Here is a 25,080-nt window from a genome sequence, read left to right as displayed (position 1 = left end):
TCTGCTGAGGTAACATTTCCTGTTAAACTCCATCTGCCTGCCAGAGCTGGAGGTGGTCAAACTATGCTATAGAGAAGGTACAAAATGTATAATTAGAATTTTGATGTATCACAAACTGGAGTTGGTTTTAATTATGTAAGACGGACATTTTTGGACAGCTCTAAGAAGTAATAAAAAGATGCAGTGAGTAGAGAGACGATGCTCAGCAGTCGACTTTGCTACCTAGATTGTTATTTGCGCATATGCAGCGCAAAAATGTTAATTTTTGCCTTATCTGAAGCCATGCCATTTCTTGCACGTTGGGCTTGTGTAATTGTTCGTATTGTTCCCCCAGAACAGGGGTGGAGGGAGGCTTTCGGAATGGGTCAGTCCAGTTTCCCGGTGGGGCAGCCCTGGCCCCGCTGCACCCCGACAGCTACCTCTGAAACCTCCTGCTGGTTTCTTGGAAACCTTGCTTTGCTGCCAGAGGAAACACTGGGTGCCTAACGAAGGGCTGGGCCTTTAGGTGGGAACTCAACAGACTGGCTCAAACTGTGCGCTTTCGTATCAAACCTAAATTTTTATTAAACCACTTAATTTCCAGTATGCTTTCAACAGGGTTTGGTTTTTTTTGGCTTGATACTTCCTTAGAAGTATTGCCCAGGCTCACAGCGACTGTGATGTGCCACCAGCTGCGAGAGCGGGACCCCAGGTGAGGATGCGTGGGAGCCTGATTGCCGAGCGGGGAGGGCACAACGCAGGTGTGAAAGGGCGGATTAGCCCCTGCAGACAATGTGTGTGGATGCTGGAGGAGCCGGTGCCCACGACGGGCTCGTAATCTCCCCGAGCAGCCAGCAACTAAACACAATCTAATCGGGGCGGCAGCATGTGTCGGCGCACATGGGCATTGTCGCTGCTGACAGCGAGGGGTGCCTGACCAACGGGCAATGGTCAGCCACCGCGCTGCGCAGCAAAAACACCCTGATTTTCTGGAGGGTAACCAGGCCTGAGCAGCCGGGGGGGGGGGGGGGGGGGGGCATGCTGCCGCCCCACCTCGTGTCCCACGGGGACAAATACTCTGTCAGCAGGGCCCCTTCCAGCGAGATAACTACCCTCTAGCTGTTTCCTTTATGTGAAACAAACCAAAAGAGCCGCACCACCTGCCCTTTTGCACAAAAGAGGGGAAAGCCTCCAGGGGCTGGGACTCTGGCTCAAAGGAGGCTTTAAAGTGTGCGTTTGGGGGAATGCCAAAGCCCAGTAACGGTTTCAGTTAACTGGCAGTGACAGGAGATGTAGCTTGAGCTCAAGGACTGTCTGTAGCAGACCTCGGGCTCACGGCGGTGGTGGAAGGAATGCAGGCAACAGGCTATTAATGCCAGTGGTTCCTGTTGTTTAAGTCTGCAAACCTGCCACCTTCCTTAAAGTCCCTCTGGGTGATGGCTGCAGACATTTCATTTTCCTTAGAAAACGGTCGGTACAGCGTTTTGAGGAATTTGGATGTCTTCAAGCCATTTGCAAAATCATATTTTCTTAAAATAATCACTAGGGAAAATGATGTGTATAAGAGCAAAGCTTATAACAGGCTTGGGGGATCATTTTTTTTTTTATTAACTGTTTAACGTAAATACGAGCTTGCCAATATTTTAAATATTCTGGATTTAATCCAGGGTTTTAACTCAATATATACAGAGTTTAGTACTCAAGTGCAAACTATGCATGCATTTCTCCCATACCTTATCACAAGTTTTGATCAAAGTTATTTCTGCTTTTGATTTGACTCATCACAGGGGCTGGGTGTCTCTTACTGCTCTCGGACAGCTTTTCACGCGACCTGACACGCTTGTCTGCTTTTCTGACACTTCAGTTCCAGTTTTCTTTCCCCAGCGTCCTGCTGGCTCTGTGCCCCCGTGGCTCCTCGCAGCCCGCACCCCGCAAACACCGAATAATGAGTCACATGAGCCACCGGCCCCGGCCTGGGTGACAGCTTGCTGATCGCTGTGTATTTAAGGTTTTGTTCAGTACAGATCTTTATGGCACAGGAGTTTTCAATACAGAAAGTAGTGTTGTTACACAAACTAAATGGAATTTGTATAATCCTGACTCATCTGCTGTAGCCTTTGGTGGTGATGAATCAGATGTCCTTCCTCCAGCAGGAGACACCAAGTACCAGCACTGAAAGTCTGAGATTGCTTGAGAGACTCCCCGGCTGTGCTGGCTGCAGATCAGCAAGCCGCCTTTATTTTTGTTTTTGCTTCAATTGTAGGAAGAACATCACGGGCAGCTCGAAATCAGCAAGCACAGGCAGGCTGAGCCGCTGCTGACATCCTCAGCCGTGAGGACAGCGTTTCCTGAGGTGAACAGAAGAAAAGTAGCAGAAAAATTGCTCCTGCTGGAAACAAGGCTGCACCGAATTGAGCTGCTTCCAGCTGCAGAGGTTTCTTAATTGACTGCTAGTGGCTTTCAGTTAGTTCTTCTGATGACTTGCTTAGAGTCCAGCTCTGGATGTTTTGGAGTCCCCTTTATTCTTATTTTATTACGTGCTTATTCCATTTTACGGGGCAGGCTATGGAAAGACAGAGTAAAAAGCTGTGCTGCTGCGGGTACCGAGTGCCTGCTTGAACTGCGGAGGGGCAGTCACGCCGTGGGGCTGGTGGCAGCGGGTGTCTGCGTCCCACGAGGAATGGCCTCCTGGACCCCGTCCCCGGCTGTTCCGTGCCAGCCTGCCCAGGAACGTTGCCCGGCAGGCATGTATGAGCACGCTGTGTGTTCTGGGTTGAGTTTCACGAGCTCGCTGGCACTGTGAGCCAGCTACACAGTGTCCCCCAGTTCAACAGAAAAGTCTTCCAACATCTGTCAGTGCCCTTCCCAGAGCAGGGCTGTGCCTGTGCCAGTTGTGCCAGTCCACTGCCTGGGTTATCTCAAACAGCATCTTCTTTCACTCCTCAGTTTCTGACTTTAGGAGAAAGCAGCATCTGGAGCACGTGGCCGGTGTTGGCCTCTGCTCACGCAGGTGAGCTGTGGCCCTGAAATGGCAGCAGCGACCAAACCCTGCAGCACATGATGGTGCAGAAAGACAGTGTATACCTAAATGACCATAACTGCTAGCTATTTTCTTTTTATGTATTTTACTCCATTGCTTGAAGCGATGTAATGAGTAGTTTGGTAGGATTATATACTCAACTACACAAAGATTTCCTATTCTGAGAAAATTCTATTAGATACTGTCTAAAACAGAATTTAAGCGCTGCAAAAATGCTTCCTCTCCTTGTGCAGTTTGTAGGATTCCAGCCTTGAGAGAAGGTGCGTCCAGCGTCAGAAGGTGCCCTGTGGAAACTCCACCCGTGGCTCCTACAGGGAGTCCCTGATGAGGCCACCCATGCCCTGGACCTTGTCAGCGAGTGAGCCGGGGAGTGTTGCACGTGATGTGACGCTTCACGGATATTAGAGTAAAAAATCATCTCCAAACCCCGTGTTTAGGTTCACCTCTCTCCTTTTGCTCACAGCGCTGTGTAAATGCAGGTGAACATACAGCGTTCAAATAGCTGTTGATAGCACCATCTGCAAAAGGCTCATGGCTCATTCATTAAGCAGTGGGAGCCAGCACAGCCACAGTCTAATCAGATATTGTATGATGAATAATTCAGAAATAATCCTCGTATACGTGAATAAATATCAGGAGGAAGAAGGAAAAAAACCCACACACGTGGCACGTTAAGGGAACAAACCAGACATTTTTCAATGTCCTAGGCTGATGAGCTTTGTTGTACTGGATGTTAATCAGGCAGGTGGCTAACGCCTGAAGCGAAAGCTGACTGAGGGGGTGCTGGCCCAGCATTTGGAAGGTGTTAGTAAGCGGAAAAGACCATGGTGCTGATGGGAAAATCCATCAGCCTTACGCTTTGCAATATGCACGTGGCCTGTTGTGTAACTCGCTGGTGATGCAGGTGGAGGATGGAGTTTGTGAAGTGACGGCTGGGAAAGCCCAGGTCCAGGCCTGGCCGCCTGCTGGGCTCTCTGTGCCGCTTGGATCAGGCGTGGGGTGTCCTCCTCCTGTGCTCCTTCCCACTGAGCGCCGCGGGTTCCCTGCTGCACGGCCTCGTCCTGCCGCCGCTCCCCGTGTGCAGCCATGGACGGTGCAGCCGTGGCTGCCACGGTGGGGATGGAGCTGCCCCACTGTCACGGTGCCTGTGTCAGCCCCTCGGCTGCAGCTCCTGCCCTTCCCGAGGCCTGGAGGAAGAGGAGGAGGAGGAGGAGGGCTGTTGCTGTTGCCGTTAGATGGTGCTGCGACCTCCAGCACAGCATCACGCCAGCACCTCTAATGTATGGAAGAGTTGAGGTATTGACTGCCACTCCCTTACAGAGCCATTTTAAGCCCACGATCCTGGCTAACTAACCAGGATTTCTTTGGGTAACGGTTAGTTTGCTCTGGCTTGTTAACGGACAAAAAAAAAAAAAAAAATAATTATTAAGCCCTGTCAAATCCTCCTGGCTGTGTATTATATCTGAACTCAGCATCTCTTCTACAGATGATCAAGAATCTGAGTCTTTTGTTGTTCAAGACATTACTGTATTCTGTTTTTTCCAGCATTTAACATCCTGAGAGTTATTACAGTTTCTCTCTCTTCATGCTATCTGGGCATGGCAAACGTTCACTTTGTAGTTAGAGATTCTCTTCTGCAGAGAGATAACAAGAGTTATCAAGGCCATTAGCCTTTGTCCGAGATGTTCTTTAAATCTGGGGGAAACTGCCTGTTGGGAGACATAGTCCCCTGTTTGCTGGGGGCACAAGCAGAGACGATGCAGCAGGTACGATCTGAACTCTCCCTGCCACACAGAGACTGCGCTAACGTTACGCTCTTACATTCCCCCTGCCCTGAGACTGCGGATATTTACCTTGGGTTGTATCTACTCCTTAGGCACGCTGCTTTTCCTCCTGTTCCTCTGGTTTCTCTGCAAGACAGATGGTCTTCAAAGCCAAGCAGGGAGACACGGCCAAGGAAGACAGCTCAACGTTAAAGAGAAAATCTGTAGTTAAGAATGGGTTTCAACAGATTTCTCACTTTCTGACCATAAATCTATTTCAGCATCATTTTCAAATACATATCTGCTACATCTGGGCATATATAAATATATATGTATTTACGGGTTATACTTGTCCACGTACGTTTTAACTAGTTTGCTGTGGTCTGCGCTTACATTTAAACTGGGCACAAAAGTCCCATTGTTCTGAGCCAGGTGCTGGTTATTTGCGTTGGTAAGCGCTGGTACCAGAGGCAGCAGCAATATAAAACTGGCTGCTGAGTGTACACCCAACCTGCGAAGGCAGCAACAGGGACCTTTGAAAGAGGCGACCACCGACAGGGGGAAATGTCCCCCGCAGATGGGAGCGGATCCCTGCGCCTCTCCTGCTCCCTCTGTCACGTCCGCTCCCAGTCTGGAGTGCCCAAGGGTTGCTGGGCCTAAAAATCGTTGACGGCTTTTCAATACGGAGGAGAAAATCCTGACCAGTCCTGCCTGGTAGTTTTCATAGTGTAACCAGGCCCAACAAGAGACCAACACTGCACCCAGTGATTTATCTTCTCCAGTGGAAAAATGGCTCTAATTTTTTATGTTGCAACATAGGCATTGCCACAAAATCATCACAGAGTTGGACAATTTGCAGATTAAAGGTCCTCTTGCTTCCTAAATTAAGCAGCTATTCATACATTTACGTAAGTGTGGTCTTCATTAACCTTTAATGAGCGGAGTAAAAGTCATTTCACTACCCACCAAATTTAAAACCAACTTGCAAATCACCTTTATTAAATAGTAAGACCTCTCTCATCGGACCAGAGCTTACACTTCAAGGCTTAGGAGTCAGAATAGCTCCGGACACCACCTGCACACCTTTTCTACCACTCTAGTTCTGCTATTACTCACAACAATTCTGTGCTCTTTTTCTGAGCTAATCCCAGTGGAAAATGCAAACTGCATTGCTTCTGCAGAATATTCTGGACAAGAATTACCAAATTATGCCTCCGAAGGCCAGTAGAATTGGCACATCTTTTAATTATTTTAGTTTTAAAAAATGAAAGCTAAAAACCAAGTCATCAGTCCTCAGTTGATTCATTTACTTTTGGAGGACCGGTCAGGCTCCATCCTCCATGGAGCAGCAAACCTGTCCTTGCAGCACTCGCTTGTGATTGCCATTCAAAACCATCCTAGGTATTCATTTTTACTTGACCTCGGTAGTAGTTAAGATGTATTTTGAGTCTGGTTATAGATTTCTCCCTACCAAAGTCCTTCATCTTATCTCACGAGATCCCTTTCTTTTAATAAATCCCATCTTTCTAAAGGCAATCCTAGAGCTTTTAGTCCAAAATATAATATGAGACTTATTTTAATAACCAGGAAAGGAAATTGATTTTTTTTTTGCCTAGAAAATGTCTAGAGACTAGTAATAGGAAGTTTAGTTGTACGCTGGTATTTTTTAATACTGAATGTTTAAATATAGTGATTAAAGTACCATTGCATTCTAAACAGTGATAAAAAGAAAAATATGCATATTGTAAACAAGAAATGCAGGCTTCTGCTCTGATCTTGTGGGTAATACAATATAGGAAATTTTAAGGTGAAAACTAAAAAACCCACTTAAGTAACAGACAGTATTAAGATTTTGCCAAAAGTTGTAAAGCTGTTAGTCTAAAAAAGAAATTTAGGATTGGAAATATGGAATCTGTATTTTACCCTTCTTGCTTAAGCTTAGGGATGCTTCACTAGCCAGGAAGGAAATGTTTTGTTACTGAGTAAAAACAACAAACAAAACTGGGAGAGGACAGAAAGGGCATCATTTATTCTGACATAAAAAAAATTAAATGTAAATTGACCTTATTTTTTGTTGTGTCAATCCACTGCAAAATTACCTTTGGCCCCAGCACATTTTGAATGTCTAAAAGCTATGTTTGTAGCTAATTATATTTGATACAGTTAAAACCGATTCCTGTACAGAAAGTGTGGCATGAATGCACCACATTTTCGAGTTCTGGATTTCAAGAGCCTTAAAATCCTTAAGAAGTTAAATAATGAAGAAGTGATTATTGCAGATGAGTTCAGCATTCACTGCAGCATCAAAGGGAAAATGTTTTGAATTGGCAGCACTCCTTGCTGACTGCTGGGAAGCAATAGCGGGCTGGTTTTAGGTTTAGCAGGAAAAATAAAAGGTGGGGTTAAAATTCCCAGTTCCTGAAGAATGAAATACCTGGTACGTGACCTGATAGCAAAGTTCAGGGCTCTGTCAGTGCAGGCACCCAAGCAATCCCCTCTCAGTGCTGTTCTGGAGTGGAAGTGGAAGGAAAACACTGGTGGCTTCGTTTGTCTTGACTGAGACTCTCCACGGCGAGGCCAGCGGTGTCAGAGGCTTCGCTCCTCGCCACTGCAAAGCCAATGGAGAAAACAGAATCATCTTAAAAAACAGTAATTTCTTCCATCACTGGTTCTAAGGACTACATGGCAGTGTCTGTGGGGGAGTGACCGGGACCTCTGTTTCGGACACTCGTCACCTGATGCAGAAGAGCAGGTCCTGCTCCAGCCTGGGCTGTCAGCTCTGTGTGAGCTGCTGGAGCCCCTCGCTGCGGGGGCACGGGCTCCCCCAGCCCCACCACCCTCTTCCAGCCCTCCCCAGGGCCCTCTCCTTCCCTGCCCGCCGAGAGGGGCCACCACGCCACACGCATCCACCTGGCTGTGGCGTGGGGAGGAGTACTTTCGCATGGAACCTCCAGGGGTGGAGATCAAGCAGCTGTGGGGAACCGAAACTCTCCTAATTCATGAGTTACATCCTGTACAGCCCCAGCTGCCGGGAGGGGATAAAGCGAGGGACTCCAGTTCCCGCCGCTAGAAATGCTGGAGTAACCCAAAACCAGCCACTGGCTCCCCAGCAGCTAACCGAAACAGCTTTATCTGCAGGGTCACAGCACTCCTGAAGTGACTTAGGGACCCAATCTCAGTCCTAAGATGTAAGGTCAACATGCTAAAAACCTACCGAAGCCTCACAATGCAGAAGTGACACCGTAGGGATGCTTGTATTGCAATTGCCAGCTATTTTTTGTGTTTGAACTGAAAAGCCATTGGAGGAGAGCTATCAGCCTGGCAGCACTTGTAAATGATACTTAATATTCTCTTAATTTCATTTTTTGAAAGTCAAATACCTAGGGTGACAGAGTTTTTCTGCCATGAAGATGTCAAGGACACCTGGCTGGAAGGAAAACAAGTAAATCTGTCTGAAAGGCAGCACACACAAGAGCCTTAGTGCCATGTATAACTTGTGAAACCTATCAACGTTTCAGATACGAATACAAAAGTAGTGGTAGCAGCTGCCATCTTCTTTATGCTATTATGCAAGCCGACCACAGAAACGCAATGTAACAAAACAGCCTGTAGTAGTAGAAAACTACAGAAAACAGCCTGTAGTTCACCTTTTTTATCAAATCAGTTTACTAGTTAATTGGGAAGAAATAGGGAGCTATAAATATTATGACCTGATTCTACAAGACACTTGCAGGATGAGCCCTAGGCTTGTGCAAGCTGAATTTCATGGCCCTTCTTGAACACTGAAACCAGCGCAGACCACAAATCCATTTATTTTTTATATAAATCACCAAATCAATTGATTATATCCAAATTCTATAAACTTGTCAGGCTCACTGATTGCCTCAGCTGGCCATGGAGCGGTTTGCTGTCATGTGGGTTAACTGGAACAAGTCAGAACTTGGCGTTATCTCAAACAGAATATGTAGTTATTGCTGTATAGCCCGTAGAAAAACACAAGCTTATAGCGTAAACTTGAGAGGGGTGTTACCTATTTAAAGCCATTACTATGATCCAACAAAGTGATTCACGTGCAAAACCGAATTCTAGAGACCATGGTGCACACTTGCAAAACAGGCTGTCCCATGACAGAAAGGGGGCAAATTTCATATTAAAGTCTATAACGACGGCATTAAGGCCAGGCTGCTTTGCGTCAAAACAAAAGCCTGTCACCGAAGGCAGCTGGTCGCAAGAGACAACGGCCAAACGGCCGAGCCACCCCCGGGAAGGGCCTCATGGCTTCGCGATGCCCCGTTTCTGTGAGGAGCGACAGCGCCCGTCCAGGGCAAGGCCCTCGGCCGGCATTTCCCGGTGCCGCCCCGGCTCCCGTCCCCGCACCGGGCCCGGGGCCGGCGGGGACAGCCTAGCCCGGGCCGGGCCGGCGGGCCCGCCGCCTCCCTCGCCAGGACGCGGCGGCCCCGCAGCCGAGCCGCACGGCGGGCGGAGCCGCCTGGGCACCGTGTCCTGTCTCCCTCCCTCTGTTGAGCGCGAACGGCGGGGAGCGGCGGCTCTGCCCTCGCTGCGCCGGAGCCTGAGGCGCCCGGGGACCGCGCGGCCCGGCCCGGCGGCCCCCCCGGCGCAGGACCGCGCCGCTGCGGGCAGGGCTCCCGCGGGACCGCGGCGGGCCTGCCCCGTCCCTGCCGGCGGGGCTGCGGTGCGGGCCCGGGGAGGTATCGGGGCCGGCCGCGGGGCCTGCCCTGCACCGGCGGGACCGCCTGCCCCGGCGGCGGAGTGGGGACCCCCCCCCTCCGCGCGCTGCGGGAGGCCGCGACCTGCCGGTGGCCGGCCGGCGGAGCGCTCGGCGACAGCGCAGCCCTCCCCGCCCCCGGCACACTCCAGGGAGCCGTTTCACAGGGAATCGCACGGGAGCGTCTCCCCCATCTGTGCAAGCCGAGGCACCCCCACCCCCACCTTCTCCTCAGTCCCGGCAGAGCCTCCCTGCCATTATGTTCCACCACCGCCTGGCCAGGCCGCTCGGCGGGCGGCCGAGGCAGCGCCGACCCTAGCCATGCCCGCCTGAGGCCGCCGGCCGGACCGCGGCGGCCGGCCCGCAGCAGGTGTGTTTGCATGGGGGAGCGCCGTTTGCATGCGGTGGGGGTCGCCTCGCCCGGCCCCGCCGCGCCGCGGGCAGCCTGCGGCGGAGCGGCCTGCCGGGCCTGCTCGGCGCGCCGCGGGTCGGGGCGCTGACAGGGCGGCGGCTGCCGCACGCCCGCGCCCACCCGAGCACCGCCAGGGCCGGCGGCTTCGGGGCGGGGGGCGCATCGCTCGACCGTGGCCTCCTCCCCCCTTCCCCCGGTCGGCCGGAGGGGCCGCGGCCTCCCCGCCCGTGGCGGGGCCGTTCTCCCCGCCGGGGCCCGCTCGGTAGGGCCGACCCCGGGCCCGGCACGGGGGAGGGGAAGGCGGGCGCCGCGCCGAGGGGAGGGGGCCGCCGTTCGGCGGCGAGGTGCCCGCGGCGGTGGCCCGCAGAGGCGGGAGCGGCCCGCCCGGGCTGCGGGGCTGAGGGAGGGCCGGCAGCGGCCGCCTGTGCCGAGGAGACGGAGCTGAGGCAGCGGAAGAACATGGTCGTTTTCCCCAGAACGGGGTGGGGATGAGGGATGTGGAGAAAGTGCCAGATCCGAGCCGTCTCCGCGGGGAAGGGGGGGCGAGGGGTTGTGCCCGAGACCTCTGCTCACAGTTACAGGTGCAGCCCGCAGCGCTGAGGGCCGGCCGGCGGGGCCGAGCCTGGCAGCCGGCTTGGAGGAGAGCCGTGCTGAGGAGCCATCGCACGGCAGAGCCCGCAGAGGATGGGGCCGGGCGCGTAGGCGGAGGTAGTGGCTGGTTTTGCCAGTGCCAGGGTGAGTAGCCACAGAGGAGCCGGGTGAGCAGCGCCTGGGCCGGGAGCGACCGGCGGCCCCGCAGCCCGAAGGCCCTGGGTGGCAGGGAGGAAAGGGGGAGCGGGCCAGGAGCAAGGCTGCCGTGGGCCAAGGCGGGTGCAGGGCCCTCTGGAGGGACCGAGGCCCCGCAGGGAGCCGTGACCTCGGCGAGGAGCCGCCCGGAGCCGGGCGTGGGGCCGAGGGCAGGCTGCGCCCAGCAGCCATCTTTGCGGGGTGCCCGGGCCTCCCCCGCGGCGTGGGCAGGCGGGGGGGGCTGCAGCCTGCCGCTTTGCAGTGCCTCAAGGATAGTTGAATAGCAAGGAAAAAAAAAAAAAAGAAAAAAAGAAGAAAAAAGAGCTCAGCAGCCAGCTTGGTGCTGCGAGGAGGGGGCAAAGGAACTATTTTGCAGGCATCTCTCTGCTGCGGAAATGGATTTCTTGAGGGGAGGGAGGCGCGCCTGCGGGCGATCTCGGTAGCAGCGCTGTGCAGAGCGCAGAAAATGCCACCCGGGCGGCCCCAGAGGCGGCGAGGAGTGGGGAGGGCGGCCGGGAGAAGCGCTGGATGGGCCGCCCCACGGCCACGGGCGTGAGGGGGCCGATGTGGCGGCGGTGGGCAGCCGCCCCGTGTGCTGAGGGGGGCAGAGAGGGGGGAGCAGGCTGTCTCCCAGGGCTGTGGCCGAGCCTGCCTGGTGCTGCAAGAGAGATCCTGTGAGGATTTTTATTGCGGTCTCTTTGTTAGCTACAGACAGGCACGCACACACTCCCAGCTTTCAGCCAGGTTGTGGGAGGTAAGTGGGGGGGGGGGGGGAAGAAGGGAGCGTGTGGGGCGGCTCTGGGGAGCAAGGGGGCTGCGCGGGCCGGGCAGGAGGGCAGCAGGGGCACAGGGCCGCCGCTGGCCCCGCCGCCACTGAAAAAACAGCCCCTGCGATTTCCAGGGACTTGTTGGCAACTCAGCGAGGGTTGCCATAGCTTTTTATGTAGGGTGACCAGAACCGGCTGGAACTGGTTTGAGGCAGATCAGCTCCTGAACACAATGCAGTCACTGAGCTACTACAGTGGGATAGCTTCCTCCCTTCATGGCAGCCAAAAGCAGAGGAGCTTGCAGAAAGATACCATCCCAAAACAGTATGTGAATGCACACTTTAGACACACAGCACTGGTATGTGGCTAATATAGTCATAAAGGATTCTGTATATAAATGTACATATTTGCAGTAACTGAGATTACTTTGGCTTTTCGTGCCTTTTTATGCTTAAGGAATGGGCAAGAGCTGAGATTTATGACCCTTATTAAAATATTTTTGCTTTGCAAGGGTGGGACACTGGTTATGCAGTCTATTTTAAAACTAAACTAAATAAAATTGATTGAATGATTTGTAATTGTAGTTATGCTTGTGACTGAAGAATGCTGCTTTGCATGCTGTTTTATTTACAGGGTGCTGTCTTGTGGTTTTCTTCTTCAGGAGACGTTAAGTGTGTGTGGGGGGGTGTCGTGCCTTTCTCTAAGGCCAAAAGGAAACAATATTGTTGTAGAATTGTGCATAAAAGCATTGCAAAGATGCTGTAAGGCATATCCGTTTTCCCTTTTTTTTTTTTTTCTTTTTTCCTTGTAGGCCTATTGATTGGGGCTGCCTTTAACCCTTTCATATTTGCAGAGGTAATGCATCTGTGGCAGTAACTGAGCATTGGCTAAAAAAAATCTTTCAAAGGTCAAGGTTCACAAGGTGAGATGTGGTGTTTTGGGTATGAATATAACAATAGCATGAAGGTACATGTATGTGAAAAGTGAATCTGGCTCCTGATTGCACGCTTGGCACACTAGTAAGGAGACAATTGTTTAAGTGTTACTAAAGAAATGCTATTAACGTCCTCCAGTTTTAATAGGATTAAAGCTATTATTTGTAAAGACGGATATCTTAGCTAAATACAGTATTATCATTGAAATATCTTATAGCCAGATAGACGTTTTTTCACAATGCAGTGATATAGAATAGGCCTCTGAGTGACAATCATAAATTGTGAACCACATGGCAGTGAACTGTTCTGTGTTGTTTTACAGCATTGCACATTCAGAATTTGCTGCCTAATTATTTAAAGGTTGCTTGTTTGGACATATCTGAGTAACCCAATGCTTAATTCTGAATTAAGGTCTTCAGTGTTAAACGTGTACTTAATATAGCCTACATGGAAAAAAAACAACCCAGGAAATAAATAGTATGGACGGTGTTTCTTAAACTGTTGTAACCTAGGGAGGATTTTGCAGCAGCCAAGTGGAAAGATGTATTTTAGAGGTTTGATGGAGCTCCAGTGGGTTATTAGTGGCATGAATTATAATATTGTGCAGTAATGAAATAAGAATAGGAAACCAGATGGGCAGTGCATCAGCTCCTGAGGGATGACTACTTTTAACTCAAAGCAATAGATAATGGATAGGATTATTTTTTTCCCCCCTTATCTAAAAAAATAAATGTGTACTTTGAATTGGCATTTGTATCTTATAGTGAAAGCTGAAGGATTCAGAGAGAGGGCGAGGGGGAGAGAGAAGAAAGCAGTAATGAATATAGCAAAGGGAAGAACAAAGGCTGTTAGAGCTTACACATTGGAACACTAAACATTTTGCCTTGGGGATTCTTTTGCTAGAACTGTTACTTCCTATAACAGGAAATCAGCAACTCTAGAATCTTATCCAGTATGATTTTTGAAAAACCTGACCAGTCCCGGCTGTGTTAGCTGGTTTGGTAATCTACAATCAAGAAAAATATGGAAGCAAAACACTGAAAATGTTCTGTTCTAGTGTGCAATGAGGGTCTTTATCCTCTGTGCTCAGCAGAATAAAGTAGACGGTCTTAAAAGCCTTGAGAGGTTGTGGATATTGGGTAAGTTGTATGGTGGCTGATGATAGGCAGGGCGCCTGCATCAGAGAGTGACAATACAAGGGAACCTTTTCATTTCTGACTGCAGTAGATTACGTAAGGTATTTAGATACTAATTGTAGAAAAGCGAAAATAGCATGCTGATGTTTAGCCTGAAATTACGGTTTTGTGCTTTTTAATACAGCTACAATGTGTTGTTTCTCAGATTTGATAGGGCAGTAAACAGCTTATGTGCCTAACATTACTGTGCTGACTTCTGTTCATATTTTTCATAATTTGGATGCAGAGGTTCTATATTTGACTATAGACACCCATAGCAAAATTATGCTTGCAAACATGAATTCTTGTTGCATGATAGGAATAGTATCTATTGCTGATGATGATGCATGTTCTTTTCAAAGTGTCAGCTAAAATTCATGTGTTACATGAGAGCACCTCTTCGATTTATTTTTTCTCTCTACCAGAATAGTAAGCAATTTTAAAATTGTAATTTCTTGAATCGTCACGGAATTCAATGTGTCTGCTTTGTTTGGATTTTTGAACATGATCTGTACTATGAATTTGTATTTTTAGCAAAGGAGGTTTTGAATTTGCAGGGATTTTTGTAGGCTGTAAGATGAGAAACCTGAATAGATGCTGGAGTCCGCAGTGTTCTTGGTGAGTTTTATTTTTATAGTCTAATAATATTTGTAAGTGCTCTTCACCAGGAGATTCTGATTTTGCACGTAGGCCAGCTTTCCAGCAGAAAATGCTGCTTAATGCTGGGGCGTTGGTCCTCTGTATCAGTAATCATGATCTCATTTTGCACTGAGGCTTGTTTCAGGTAGTTGATCTTGAGAATAAGGGTAATGGTTTATCAAATTCCAAGCCTCTTTTGAATTAATTAACTGACTTTGGTTTTCTTAGAAGTGTGAACGGGTGGTTAACATATAAATATGCATACAGATTGCTGGGAATGTGTGTTTAAAAAACAACAAAACAAAGCGTGACCCTAACGTTTTAGGGCCTGTTTGGTGCAAGTGTTGCCCAGGCGGGCCCTGCCGGACTGGGAGTGCTCTCACCGAGATTGTCTGCAGCTGCTTCACGCTGGTTTTGAGCAAGAATTGCCATCCACTGAAAAAAAAAGTACATTAAAGAAAATGGGCAGGAAGCAAGTGTCATTTAGAATGTGACTCAAATTTGCATTAAATAGGGAATCTCAAGATCCTATTCATTATTGTTGTACATCTGGATTATTCACGTGTTATTGTCCCAGCCCATTTTACATACAGAAGTACAAAATTAAGCCAATTTTATAATTCATTTTTAAGTCAAGTGCACAAAGAACGGTATGGGGATTTACCTGCTTTTCATTGGTTCATCTCCGTTTTGTGAGAAATTCAGGAAGTTGCTAGGCCCAAAACCTCTCAATAGGTATAGGTAGTTTTCATTTGGCCAGCTGTGGATAGAGATGGTCTGTTCAGCTCCATACGGTGTGGTATGCCTTGCCTGTGTGTTAAAATATGCCTTTTCTTTTTGCCAGCCAAAGGCTGGTAATAGTGAGCTTTGAACCAGTTGCGTGTGGTTCTCTTTAAACTGTGCTAGAGGTAGGTCAGTGGTGGTGTGAGAAGAGGAAACGGACAGACTTCATACACCTTCTCTTTCCATTCCTGTTTTCTCCTACCCAAAGAGAACTTGAGATACCCATTTTGCAAAAAAATAAGAACAGAAATGGAGGAGTTAGACTGCAAGATGAGGTTTCTAAGGAGTCATAAACTACAAGTAATTCTATTTTGGCTGTCAGAAAAACCCTGTGGAAATTTGTTTAAGAAAACAAAACAAAAATTTGCAGAGCTGTCTTTACTTAATTATACCTATTGCAGGGTGAAAGCGTTCGTTTTTTAACAGATCAGATAAGAAGGATCCATAATCAGGTGTAGGATCTGGTAGAAAAGAGGACAAAGACAATTGTCAATGTTTTGAAAATGGTGGTAACATGCTTACAGTTGTAAAACAACTCAGGCTTCTTTTCATAGAATGATAGAATTGGTAGGGTTGGAAGGGACCTTAAAGATCATCTAGTTCTAACCCCCCTGCCATGGGCAGGGACATCTCCCACTAGATCAGGTTGCTCAGAGCCCCATCCAGCCTGGCCTTAAAAACTTCCACTTCTCTGGGCAACCTGTTCCAGTGTCTCACCACCCTCATGGGGAAGAACTTCTTCCTAACATCCAGTCTGAATCGTCCTGTCTCTAGTTTTAATCCATTCCCTCTAGTCCTACCATTACCCGACATCCTAAAAAGTCCCTCCCCAGCATTCTTATAGGTCCCCTTAAGATACTGGTAGGCCACTGTAAGGTCTCCTCGGAGCCTTCTTTTCTCCAGACTGAACAACCCCAACTCTCTCAGTCTGTCCCCATAGGAGAGGTGCTCCAGCCCTCTGATCATCCTCGTGGCCCTTCTCTGGACACGCTCCAGCACGTCTATATCTCTCTTGTAGTATGGGCTCCAGAACTGGAGGCAGTACTCCAGGTGGGGTCTCAGGAGAGTGGAGTAGAGGGGGAGAATCACCTCCCTCGACCTGCTGGCCACGCTTCTCCTGGTGCAGCCCAGGATACGATTGGCTTTCTGGGCTGCTAGCGCACACTGAGGGCTCATGTGGAGCCTCTCGTCCACGAGCACCCCCAAGTCCTTTTCTTCAGGGGGATATCTCACTTGTTGGTTTGGCATGGCTTGGTGATCCATAAGTGCAGAACTCGGCTAAGTGATAGGCACAAATAGCACTTTGCCATACCTCACGTTAAAGACGTTGAATAAGAGATTCCTCTGCAGAGATCTTGTGTTCCTAAGGCTCAAAAGTTGAATCCATGGGCAAACCAATTGGAAAAAAGTTTTGTCTGTATGAATTAGCAGCAAAAAAGGCAGCATTAGTCTGGCTGCAACTGCATCTGTATTCTGTGCATGGCGATAAGTATCATCCTCGTGGCCTCTGGGGACTCCCAAATTGTTTTGTTTACCAGGAGAAGACAATGTGCGTACACGCGCACTGTAGGTCTGTCTCTGTGCCAGCTTACAGCAATACACTGTGAACGTCATGCAAGTGCTGTTCAGTATCTTCATGATATTTTCCACGACTTCCATCTTCTGCCACACCAAATGTAATTTGCTGCCATTGCTTTCATTCCTGGGGTATGTGGTTTTGAACTTCCAAAATTTATGTGGAAGACACTCATGAATTGAAAAATTAAAAATATTGTAAACAATTACAACCAAACTGCACTTTTATTCAAATCAACAGAATACACCTGGTAATGCATCGACTTTGGTGGGTTTATTGCTTGCTTGCTTGTTTCCAGCATTTGCTAGTTTAAAACAACTCTTGCAGGCAGTGTGTGGATTAACAGGCTTCTGTGGTATTTTAGAACTAGATGAGTAAGAGTAGAATGAGTGGAGGAATGGGTTAGTTAAATAATTTTTTATAATTTTGTAAATAGTCTAGCAATTATTCTAAAAGAATATCGTCTTTTGTGTGTAATACTGAACAGTATTTTGGATTAATAGTTGAGAAAGATTGGTGTTCAAGGTTTTTTCCCTCCTTATAGCATCCAGATTTGTTTATAGCATCCTAATTGCACAGCTCGCATGAAAGTAGATCAAAGTCAAATGTGAACTGGTACCGTCTGCTGGGGGGACGGGCCACAGAGGCAGCCTGGTAAATCCCCACCACTAGCTGAGGTTTGTGTAGCTTCTTACCCTGTCCCAGTTCCAGAATGTTCCACCTGACCGTGGTGTGAGCCGGACTGTGCTCTGCATCAGCAGCCTATGGGCAGTGGTTTCACAAGCTTCCGTGGCTTGTTCCGTTTGATGGTGCACTCTGAAAATGCATTTCGATATTGTCATAAGTGGGCGGTAAGGCAAGGGAACGGGAGCAGGTCTGAATGCTAATAAATGGTTTAAATCTGTTTTACTGTGAGGGCGGTGAAATGCTGGAGCATGTTGCCTTGAGAGGTTTTGGCATCTCCGTCTTTGGAAGCACTCAGCACCTGACTGGGCAGGGTCCTGAAGGTCCTGCGGTAGCTGCCCCTGCTTTGCGCAGGGAGGTTGGAGTTCCAGAGGTCGCCTTCAACCTCAGCTATTCTGAGATTGGGAGAAATGCCCGTAGAAAACTTTTTTGGGCAAGTAAAGAGTGAATTTTGAAATTCTCCTGAAACTCGCAACAGCGAGGTTACTGCATTGAGTGGGAAAAAAAAAAGTGAAAAAATTTAAGACTTGAAATACTGGGCTAACACCCTCCACAGCTTTTTTGAGGGGGAAGAGGGAGGTACAATGTTCTCTTAGAAAACCAGAAGTGCAAATTCAGATTTCTCTTGCTTATTGAGGCCCGTGCATGGAGGGAAATTGGATTTTTCTTTTTTCTTTTTTTTTTAAAGGCAGATAGGTACAGTGTATATAATGTTGCAATATCAGATTGGTTGGTATAAATTTTAACTGTAAAACACCCCATACTTCACAAAGACGTTTACATAAGGACTGGCATGACCTTATTGATACTATGGATTGTAAATAAGACCTTTATCCTAAGAAATCAAAATGCTGTGTATTATGAAAGTTGTATTTCTGGAAGCAGGAATCTACCTGAGTTTTGCGACAGTAACAAGTCATGGGACCTTTGGTATGCTAAAAGGAACCTGTATTTTATGTGACTGTGATAGACGTTGCTGATTGTGGTTAAAGTGGCCTCTTGCGTATCGTATTTGCCCGCTGTGTGTTTCAAACCATACCGAGTTGTGATTCGAGATGTGGTTCTCGTTTCCTGAAGAAGGTTTGGTGGTTGAATTAGCATACTGCGTTTGCCTGTCTTTCAGATACTTAGCTTTCAAAGTAAGTAATCAGTAGGTTTAGTCAGGCATAATTACTAATACATGTTGAATAACTAATGAACTGCACATAATCTGTGTATTAGGCTGATGTTTGCCTAATGTTAGGATACATACTACTGTAATGCTGATTGAATCACTTCAGTCTTCTCTACCTGATGAAATTTCTTGGCATAACAATACAGAAACTAAAAAAACCCCAAAATGTGCTTTTATGCTCATTAGGCTGGTATTACTCCCCGTGTAGGCATTTTATTCCAGAATGAGGATGATGTTATTTAGGCATCACTACTCATGTTTTTGGAAGTGGAGTAATTATACCAGATTATCAGAATTTTGTTCTGGAATAGTGTGTCTAACTGGGAATTTATACCAGTCTAACTTTAACAGAATAATTGTTATATATGGTTACACCAGAAGTATTCTTCCAGAATCAAGACATTACCATGTGCTAGGCACTGAAAAGTGGTGTCTCAATGCTCTTGTTTTCACAGTACTGAAGAGAACTGATTTTCTTTGAATAACATACAAAAGAAAAGTTCTCTGCCCTAAAGAGTGAACAGTCCACAACTGTACATAGTACAAACGGAGGTAAAAACTGTAGGGAGAGTTTAGGGGAGGTAAAGGAATGTAGTCGCAAGAACATAAGTTCCATAAGTAGGTGAAAATTAAAGTTGGGTTTTTTTCCTATTTCCTTAAATAATAAACAGACTTGCTGCCGAGAGAAGCTTGAGTTGAGTAGTTGTTTGAACAAAAGCATGGAGTTACGTATTTTAAGTATAGACAGTTACATGGGATTTGCAGGCAGAGGGTAGGAGTTTAATATGGTAGAAAAGACAGTAGAAAAGATGGCGCTAGTACAGGGAGTTAAAGCAATTGCATAGAGTCCCTAGACTTATGGTTGAGCAACAGAGATTTGGACGAGCCGGAGGGCGAGTATCAAGGTGAAAAAGTTGGTCAGTTCTTTAAAGATTAATGATGAAATAGAAGAATAAAAATTGAGCATGTAAGGCCATGCTTGTGATTCAGAAACAGTAGTTAGCAGCCTTCATGTGTAGAGAATATTAATTGGAAAAGTATTGGAAAGGGAGGAGGATTTTTTGTCATTGCTAGGCCAGGAAAGCCTGAGTCGTTCTTGCACCTGAGGGACAAAAATCAGAGTTCTGAGCGCTTTGGAGATAGGACCTGTCTGGGAGCTGCCAGATGATTCCGTTTTCTTGTCTTCATTGGGCTGTTGAGCTTCCCCAAAACGAGTCAGTTTTGAGTGTTTACAATTGCTCAGCTTTACACCAGAAAGTACCTTTTCATTTCAGTACCAATTTATAGGCAGCTTGATCTTTCTTGTGGAGAAAGACAGCCCCGTCTGCAGCTGTCCTGAAGCCCAAGCTACAAGATAAATCATATTTAGAAAGTGAGAAGAAATGTTTTCTTCTGTGTGTTTACCTTGTCCCCTCTCCCTTGGCAGAGTACTTGAAAGGGTGGGTTCGTTTGGTTTTCCTCATAGGGCTGGAGTTCCTCCACCTGGAACGAGTATAGATACGAGGCTTGAGGAGTGACAAAAATTCCATGTGGTAAAACAGAACTGCTTTTTTTATTATTTCAGAAGCAGCTATTTACTTCTAAGCCCTAATACTTCTTTGGTTGATATTTATGTCATTGCATATTTGAGCCTTCCTCGCATCTACACAAATACTTGCTGTAAGAAGGCAGTATTTCAGAATGGTCTCTGGAATCCCTGGTAGTAGGGCAGAAGCTCCCACATGCACTACATCTTGCAGATGTTTTCCCCTTTTTCTGGAGATCAGCCTTTTCAAGTCTTGGAATACATCTGTAGGCTTTCTATCTTAACAGCTGGGATATGGAGGCCCCCAAAGATTTACAAGAATTTAACTATTTCTCATGGGTGTAGCATCGAATTCTTGGCCTGCTTGCTTCTTCCACTGTCAGTAGAGAGTTCTCGTGGGCTGGCTCGTGTTTTGACATAATGAGCCAAGTGGGTGCTTCACTGGAATGTGTTATCAGATGAGCTGGAGTGAAAAGGCTAACTGGGAGAAGTAAGATAGTGGAGCAGTCAAGGGGTGTCTTCCTTTGGCTAAAACCTGTGCCATTTTCTTCATGCTGTTCAGAGGAAGCTCCTATTTCAGGAGATGCGTTTCCAAAGAGAGAATAACGTAGAAGGTCATGCACGCGTGCTTTGAACAAAGCATGAGCACAAACAAACCAATCTTGATTTATCCTCCAGAACTTAATCCGCACTTTAAGTTTCAGTAAGATATTGATACGCGTAGGGCTGGATGTTGTCACTGAAGGGATCAATGGCAATCATGGAGTAAGTATATTCAGAATCCGCTCCCTTAAGTTTTTAAGACTCTGTAGTATCTTTCCAGAAGCCCTCTTGTCCCCCATCAAAGAAGCAGAACCCAGAAGCATTGCACCTCACTGCTCCGTGGCTCTCTAGCTGTGTAATTCCTACCAGACATACTCAGAATTTTTTTCCTTTTTACTTACTTTTATTGTTGAATAATCAGTAAGCAAAGTAACAGTTGAATTTTTAAAGGAACTGGTTTTCTTTAATAACTTTTCTTAAGTAATTCAAGTGTCCTAAAGGTTACAGGTCTTACAACAAAGATGATAGGTTTTTCGCGGCCGGGTGGAGAGGCAGGAAATGGAACTAGTCCATGGGAAGGAAAAGGAAAGTTACAAAAGGAGACTGAAAATGACATAGTACTTTGGACAGGGTCAGTAGATCTAAGAACTGACTCTTCATACGAGTACCCACAAAATTAGGAGTGCTTAATTTCTTGTATCTTCTATCCATTGTTCTTTGTAATGCTGTAAGTCAGCATTCCCCTGTTTTGGGGTGAATTTTGTTTCTATTGTTCAGAAACTAAAAATGGAAAAAATTCTATTTGGGACAAAGATGTGTGAGGAGGTGGGTGACTTGCAGGTTGTTTCTTTAAATATGTCTTTGTTTGTTTAGTCTGAGGAATGTGTCCTTGATTACACACCTTGTGGACTGTTCCTCAGTTTGATTCTGAAGATCATCTTAATGGCATCCCTCTGATGCTAGATTTTTACACCTTGCTGTATCTCTTTGGAGGCACTGAGCTTTGCTCTCAGCACTTAGAAGCAGTTCTCAAAGAAATTCCATTTCCTGGAAAATCACGATTTCCTAGGGAACCAGGAACTTGCCTCATTTCCTGTTCTGAAGTATTTACAGGCATCATGTTGGCCCAGAGAAGGAATAGACTAACAGCTTGTCTGGCAGCCAAGGTGTCGGTTGATTTGGATCTTGGATAAAAGGCGGAGTTTTTTCCTTAAGGGAAGAAGTTACTGAAAGGTTTTCAGGGGAAAAAGGAGGAACGTGGCTTCAGAGTCCTGGCAGTTGTGGTGGAAGCACAGTTTGTATACTGAACCTTGAAACAGGGAGGAAGAGATGAATAAAATGGCCAGGCTACAACTTTGCTTACTTGTTTATCAAGCCTGGCAATGTCTTTTGTCCCTTTTTGTTTGACTTAGATTGCTTTAGAAGTTTGAAGAATGGGAGAGATTCTTCATAAGGGCAGCAGCAACTCTGGGTCCCCCATGTAGAAGGAACCATTGCATTGTCATGCTCTGGTAGAGCACGGGAGTTGTTCCTGCTGCACACACTTGAAAGATGGTTGCAACTTTATGCACTGTGCTCTCTGTCAATTAATTTATGGTCTTAGCTCTGCAGGCCTCTGAATTCTTTTGAGATATTTTCCCGTTCCGAATTAGCCTCACCAGGTTTCTCGGTAAAAGACAAATGTATCTCCTCTGCTACACAGTTTTGCTGTTAAAGATGAAATGCTGCGTAAGTGGGCCTTTACTTAATTCACTGCTATTGCTAAATGTTAATTAATCTCCACTATATGTAATTAGAGGAAGTTTCAGACTAGGAGGACTTTCTAGTTCTTTTTCAGTGTATATAATAACTGTAAAAAGACACCTACCGACAGAGGTACAATCAGAGTGCAAATAATTAGTATCTCAAATGAAGAAAAACTGTGTCAATTGAGGCTTTATTTGTGTGGTTTTACATGGATTTTGTATGCTTTGGCCTCTGGAATCTTTTCCGTTTAATTCTTATAATAACTGTCTTTGTAATTTTGTTATTAGACATGTATGCATTTTTGTATTTATTAGATAACTGCCTTTGTAATTGCGGCCCTTTCACAGGATCCTGCAGTCCTCCAGGCAGAGGGCAGACTGAAGTCCAGGTCTGCAGCCCTGGGCTGAGTGTGATCATCATCTTGCTTTGGGGTAGGAGAGGCATCTGCTGCCACATGTGCTGAACGCAACGAGTTAGCTGCTGGTTATACTGCACGAGTTGAGCTCTACTGGTTACTTTTCTAGTCTCTTTTCTTAAATCTTTATGTTCATTTTATCCCAGTTACTAGTTTTAAATGCACGAGGGCTAGAAACTTGCTTTTGAACAAACAGATTTTAAAATTTTATAATTAAAACCACATACACAATAAAACTAGAATTAGCAGCATTATGAAACAATCTTATGTCTGATAAGTATAAATTGTAACCATATGCTTTACAAAAGTAGTGAAGTCTTGATGATGAGCATTTACCATGACAGGCTACTATATGTTGTCGATTAAGCAAAGGAATTATGAGTTAATTAAGAGAGTAAATTCGTGAGTTGCAATGGAATACTCATAGCGAATCACATGCTGAGTTCAGCTCTGCAGAAGGACTTGGTGCAATGAAAAGGAGTTAATAGGTTAGACAAAGCCATTAAGTGGACCATGTAAACAATTTTCAGAACCGTTATATGTTTATATGAAGGTATTATGGGAAATGTCTGCGTGTATTCTGGTATCCTTGAAAAATTTTCCTCAGTTGCCTTTCTTAGAGTCCATAATGACTTCCAGCGTTGATAAATATATACGTTTTACAAATTTTTGTCAAGCAAAGGGATTATACCATTTGAATAAACTGCATCTTTCTGAGGAACAGTTAGTGCTGCCTGTGTTGCTAATGATCTGCATAAAAATATGTATTTAAACATATATGCATTTTGATTAGTTTTTCTTAGCATTGTTAGAGCTGAATTCAACAGTCAGCAGTAGTTTCTCTCCAGAGCTGGAGATGATGAGCTCAGGGGAGGAGGAAGTGAAGTTGTAGGATGCATCTCCGTTCGCAAGTGGCTTCCAGCAGACCTGCCCTGGGGCATGTAGCTTCTTGCTTACCTGAGCTCATGTGAGGAGCTTGGAGAGCGCTGTTGCAGGTAGTCACACCGTGGTTCTCTGACGGCCTTTGTTAATTGATACTGGCGGCAGAACATTGAGCTATGTAATAAGAACGTTTTCCAACCCTTTAGGGTCGATACAAAGGCAGGAGGACAGACAGGATGCTTCCTAAACGGGCACTTGCTAACAATAACACTTATTTGGTTAATTATCTTTTCACATTGAATACTGACTTTAGCCTGATAATTACCGAACAATGAAAGTACATTAAAAACAGCTCTGTCACAACAATACAAGTCATACCTGTGCATAGTTACGAAAGAGGATGAAAAAATGTCTGTCTGTGCTTTCTGTAACTGATTTTTGTAGATCTCTGCGAGTGATTCCCCCACACATCTCTGCATATTATTGGAACGTCTGGAAAAAGGCAAATGTCATAGTGGGATTTAAATCTAAAAGTACACTCAAAGTTAATTTTTCTTTTTACACAGCACTTGTAAAGTTTCAGTTTTGAGTTACCTCTTTGGTTTGGGAATTGGAAGGAAAAAACCCAACAATAGAGGCCAGTGGCGAACTAAAAGAACAGGATCTGGAAAATGTTTTCTGTGAGGGGAAAAAAAACCCCCTAAAGATCTGGTGTTGGTTAGCCTAAAAAGGAGAAGATTGAAGAGAGATAATGGCCTTGCAGTAAAGTGCTGATGCAAAGAGGATGGGTGAATGGAACCATATGTAGTTCATTCAGATTGCATCAAGAAAGATTCAGATTATGCAGTAGGAAGCATATAACGGAGCTGTGAATGACTGGAATAAATTACATCGGAGGTTGTAGAACCTCTGCTATGGGAGGTCTTTAAAGTAGGTGAGAGTGAGACACGTGTCAGGAATAGCGTAGATACAGCAGATCCGTCATTAGAGTTGCTGAAAAAAAGCATTGTGAACACCGGGAGACACTTATTCCATAATTCTTATAAAGCAATTTAATTTATAGAAAACAGCGCAACTGTTAGTAGAAGCACATTTGTTGCCATCTTCAAGAAGGCTCATCAGCTTGGTAATGCAAATGTCAAGGGAAATCTAGACTTAGGAGGAATTGCAAGTGCCTCATGTTATTTTCATGCAAGTCTAGGCATCCTGCTGTAGTCACGGTGAGCGTGGGAGAGGGTAGGAGGGGGTGTCGGAGCAGTGGCAGGAAGAAAGTCACTGAAGAGAAATTTGTGCCTAGAATGAAAAGACTAGGTTACAGTCTGTGAGGCTGATGGATTCCTAGAGATCTTGGTCTAATAACTTGACTGTACACTTGCACTGGAATGCCGTTCTGTAATGCGTAATTTCTGAAAATACTACTTCAGAAGTGAAATAACACCTTTTTACGTGGCATATGTGAACATAAGCTTATTTTGTGTAAAATTGTGCTATTAGAGCTTAAAATACTGAGATGATGGCTTTCTGCTTATT

At 46.3% G+C, this 25,080-nt stretch overlaps 1 protein-coding gene and 1 long non-coding RNA gene across 13 annotated transcripts in view; one reads left to right on the top strand and one right to left on the bottom strand.

Annotated features, from left to right (window-relative positions):
* Positions 1-1,455: 1,455 nt before the first annotated feature.
* Positions 1,456-10,614, bottom strand: LOC141735779 (uncharacterized). Its single transcript, XR_012584831.1, has 4 exons — positions 10,494-10,614; positions 7,217-7,390; positions 4,873-4,984; positions 1,456-4,206 (listed from the first exon to the last, which is right to left on the bottom strand). It is a non-coding gene; the product is annotated as an uncharacterized LOC141735779 (long non-coding RNA).
* Positions 8,984-25,080, top strand: part of ZNF532 (zinc finger protein 532) — a 48,257-nt gene continuing 32,160 nt past the window's right edge. For 3 of the 12 annotated variants that reach the window (XM_074568932.1, XM_074568921.1, XM_074568933.1), the window contains exon 1: positions 9,887-10,655. In XM_074568932.1, coding sequence (XP_074425033.1) covers positions 10,409-10,655 — 247 coding nt within the window. In that variant the 5' untranslated portion in view covers positions 9,887-10,408. The other 9 variants (XM_074568923.1, XM_074568922.1, XM_074568926.1 and 6 more) reach the window with 9 other exon arrangements.

The sequence above is a fragment of the Larus michahellis genome, chromosome Z (genome assembly GCF_964199755.1).
Source record: "Larus michahellis chromosome Z, bLarMic1.1, whole genome shotgun sequence".
Classification (NCBI taxonomy): domain Eukaryota; kingdom Metazoa; phylum Chordata; class Aves; order Charadriiformes; family Laridae; genus Larus; species Larus michahellis.
The sequence above is the reverse complement of the archived record's forward strand: the minus strand, read 5'-3'. Positions and strand labels throughout refer to the sequence as shown.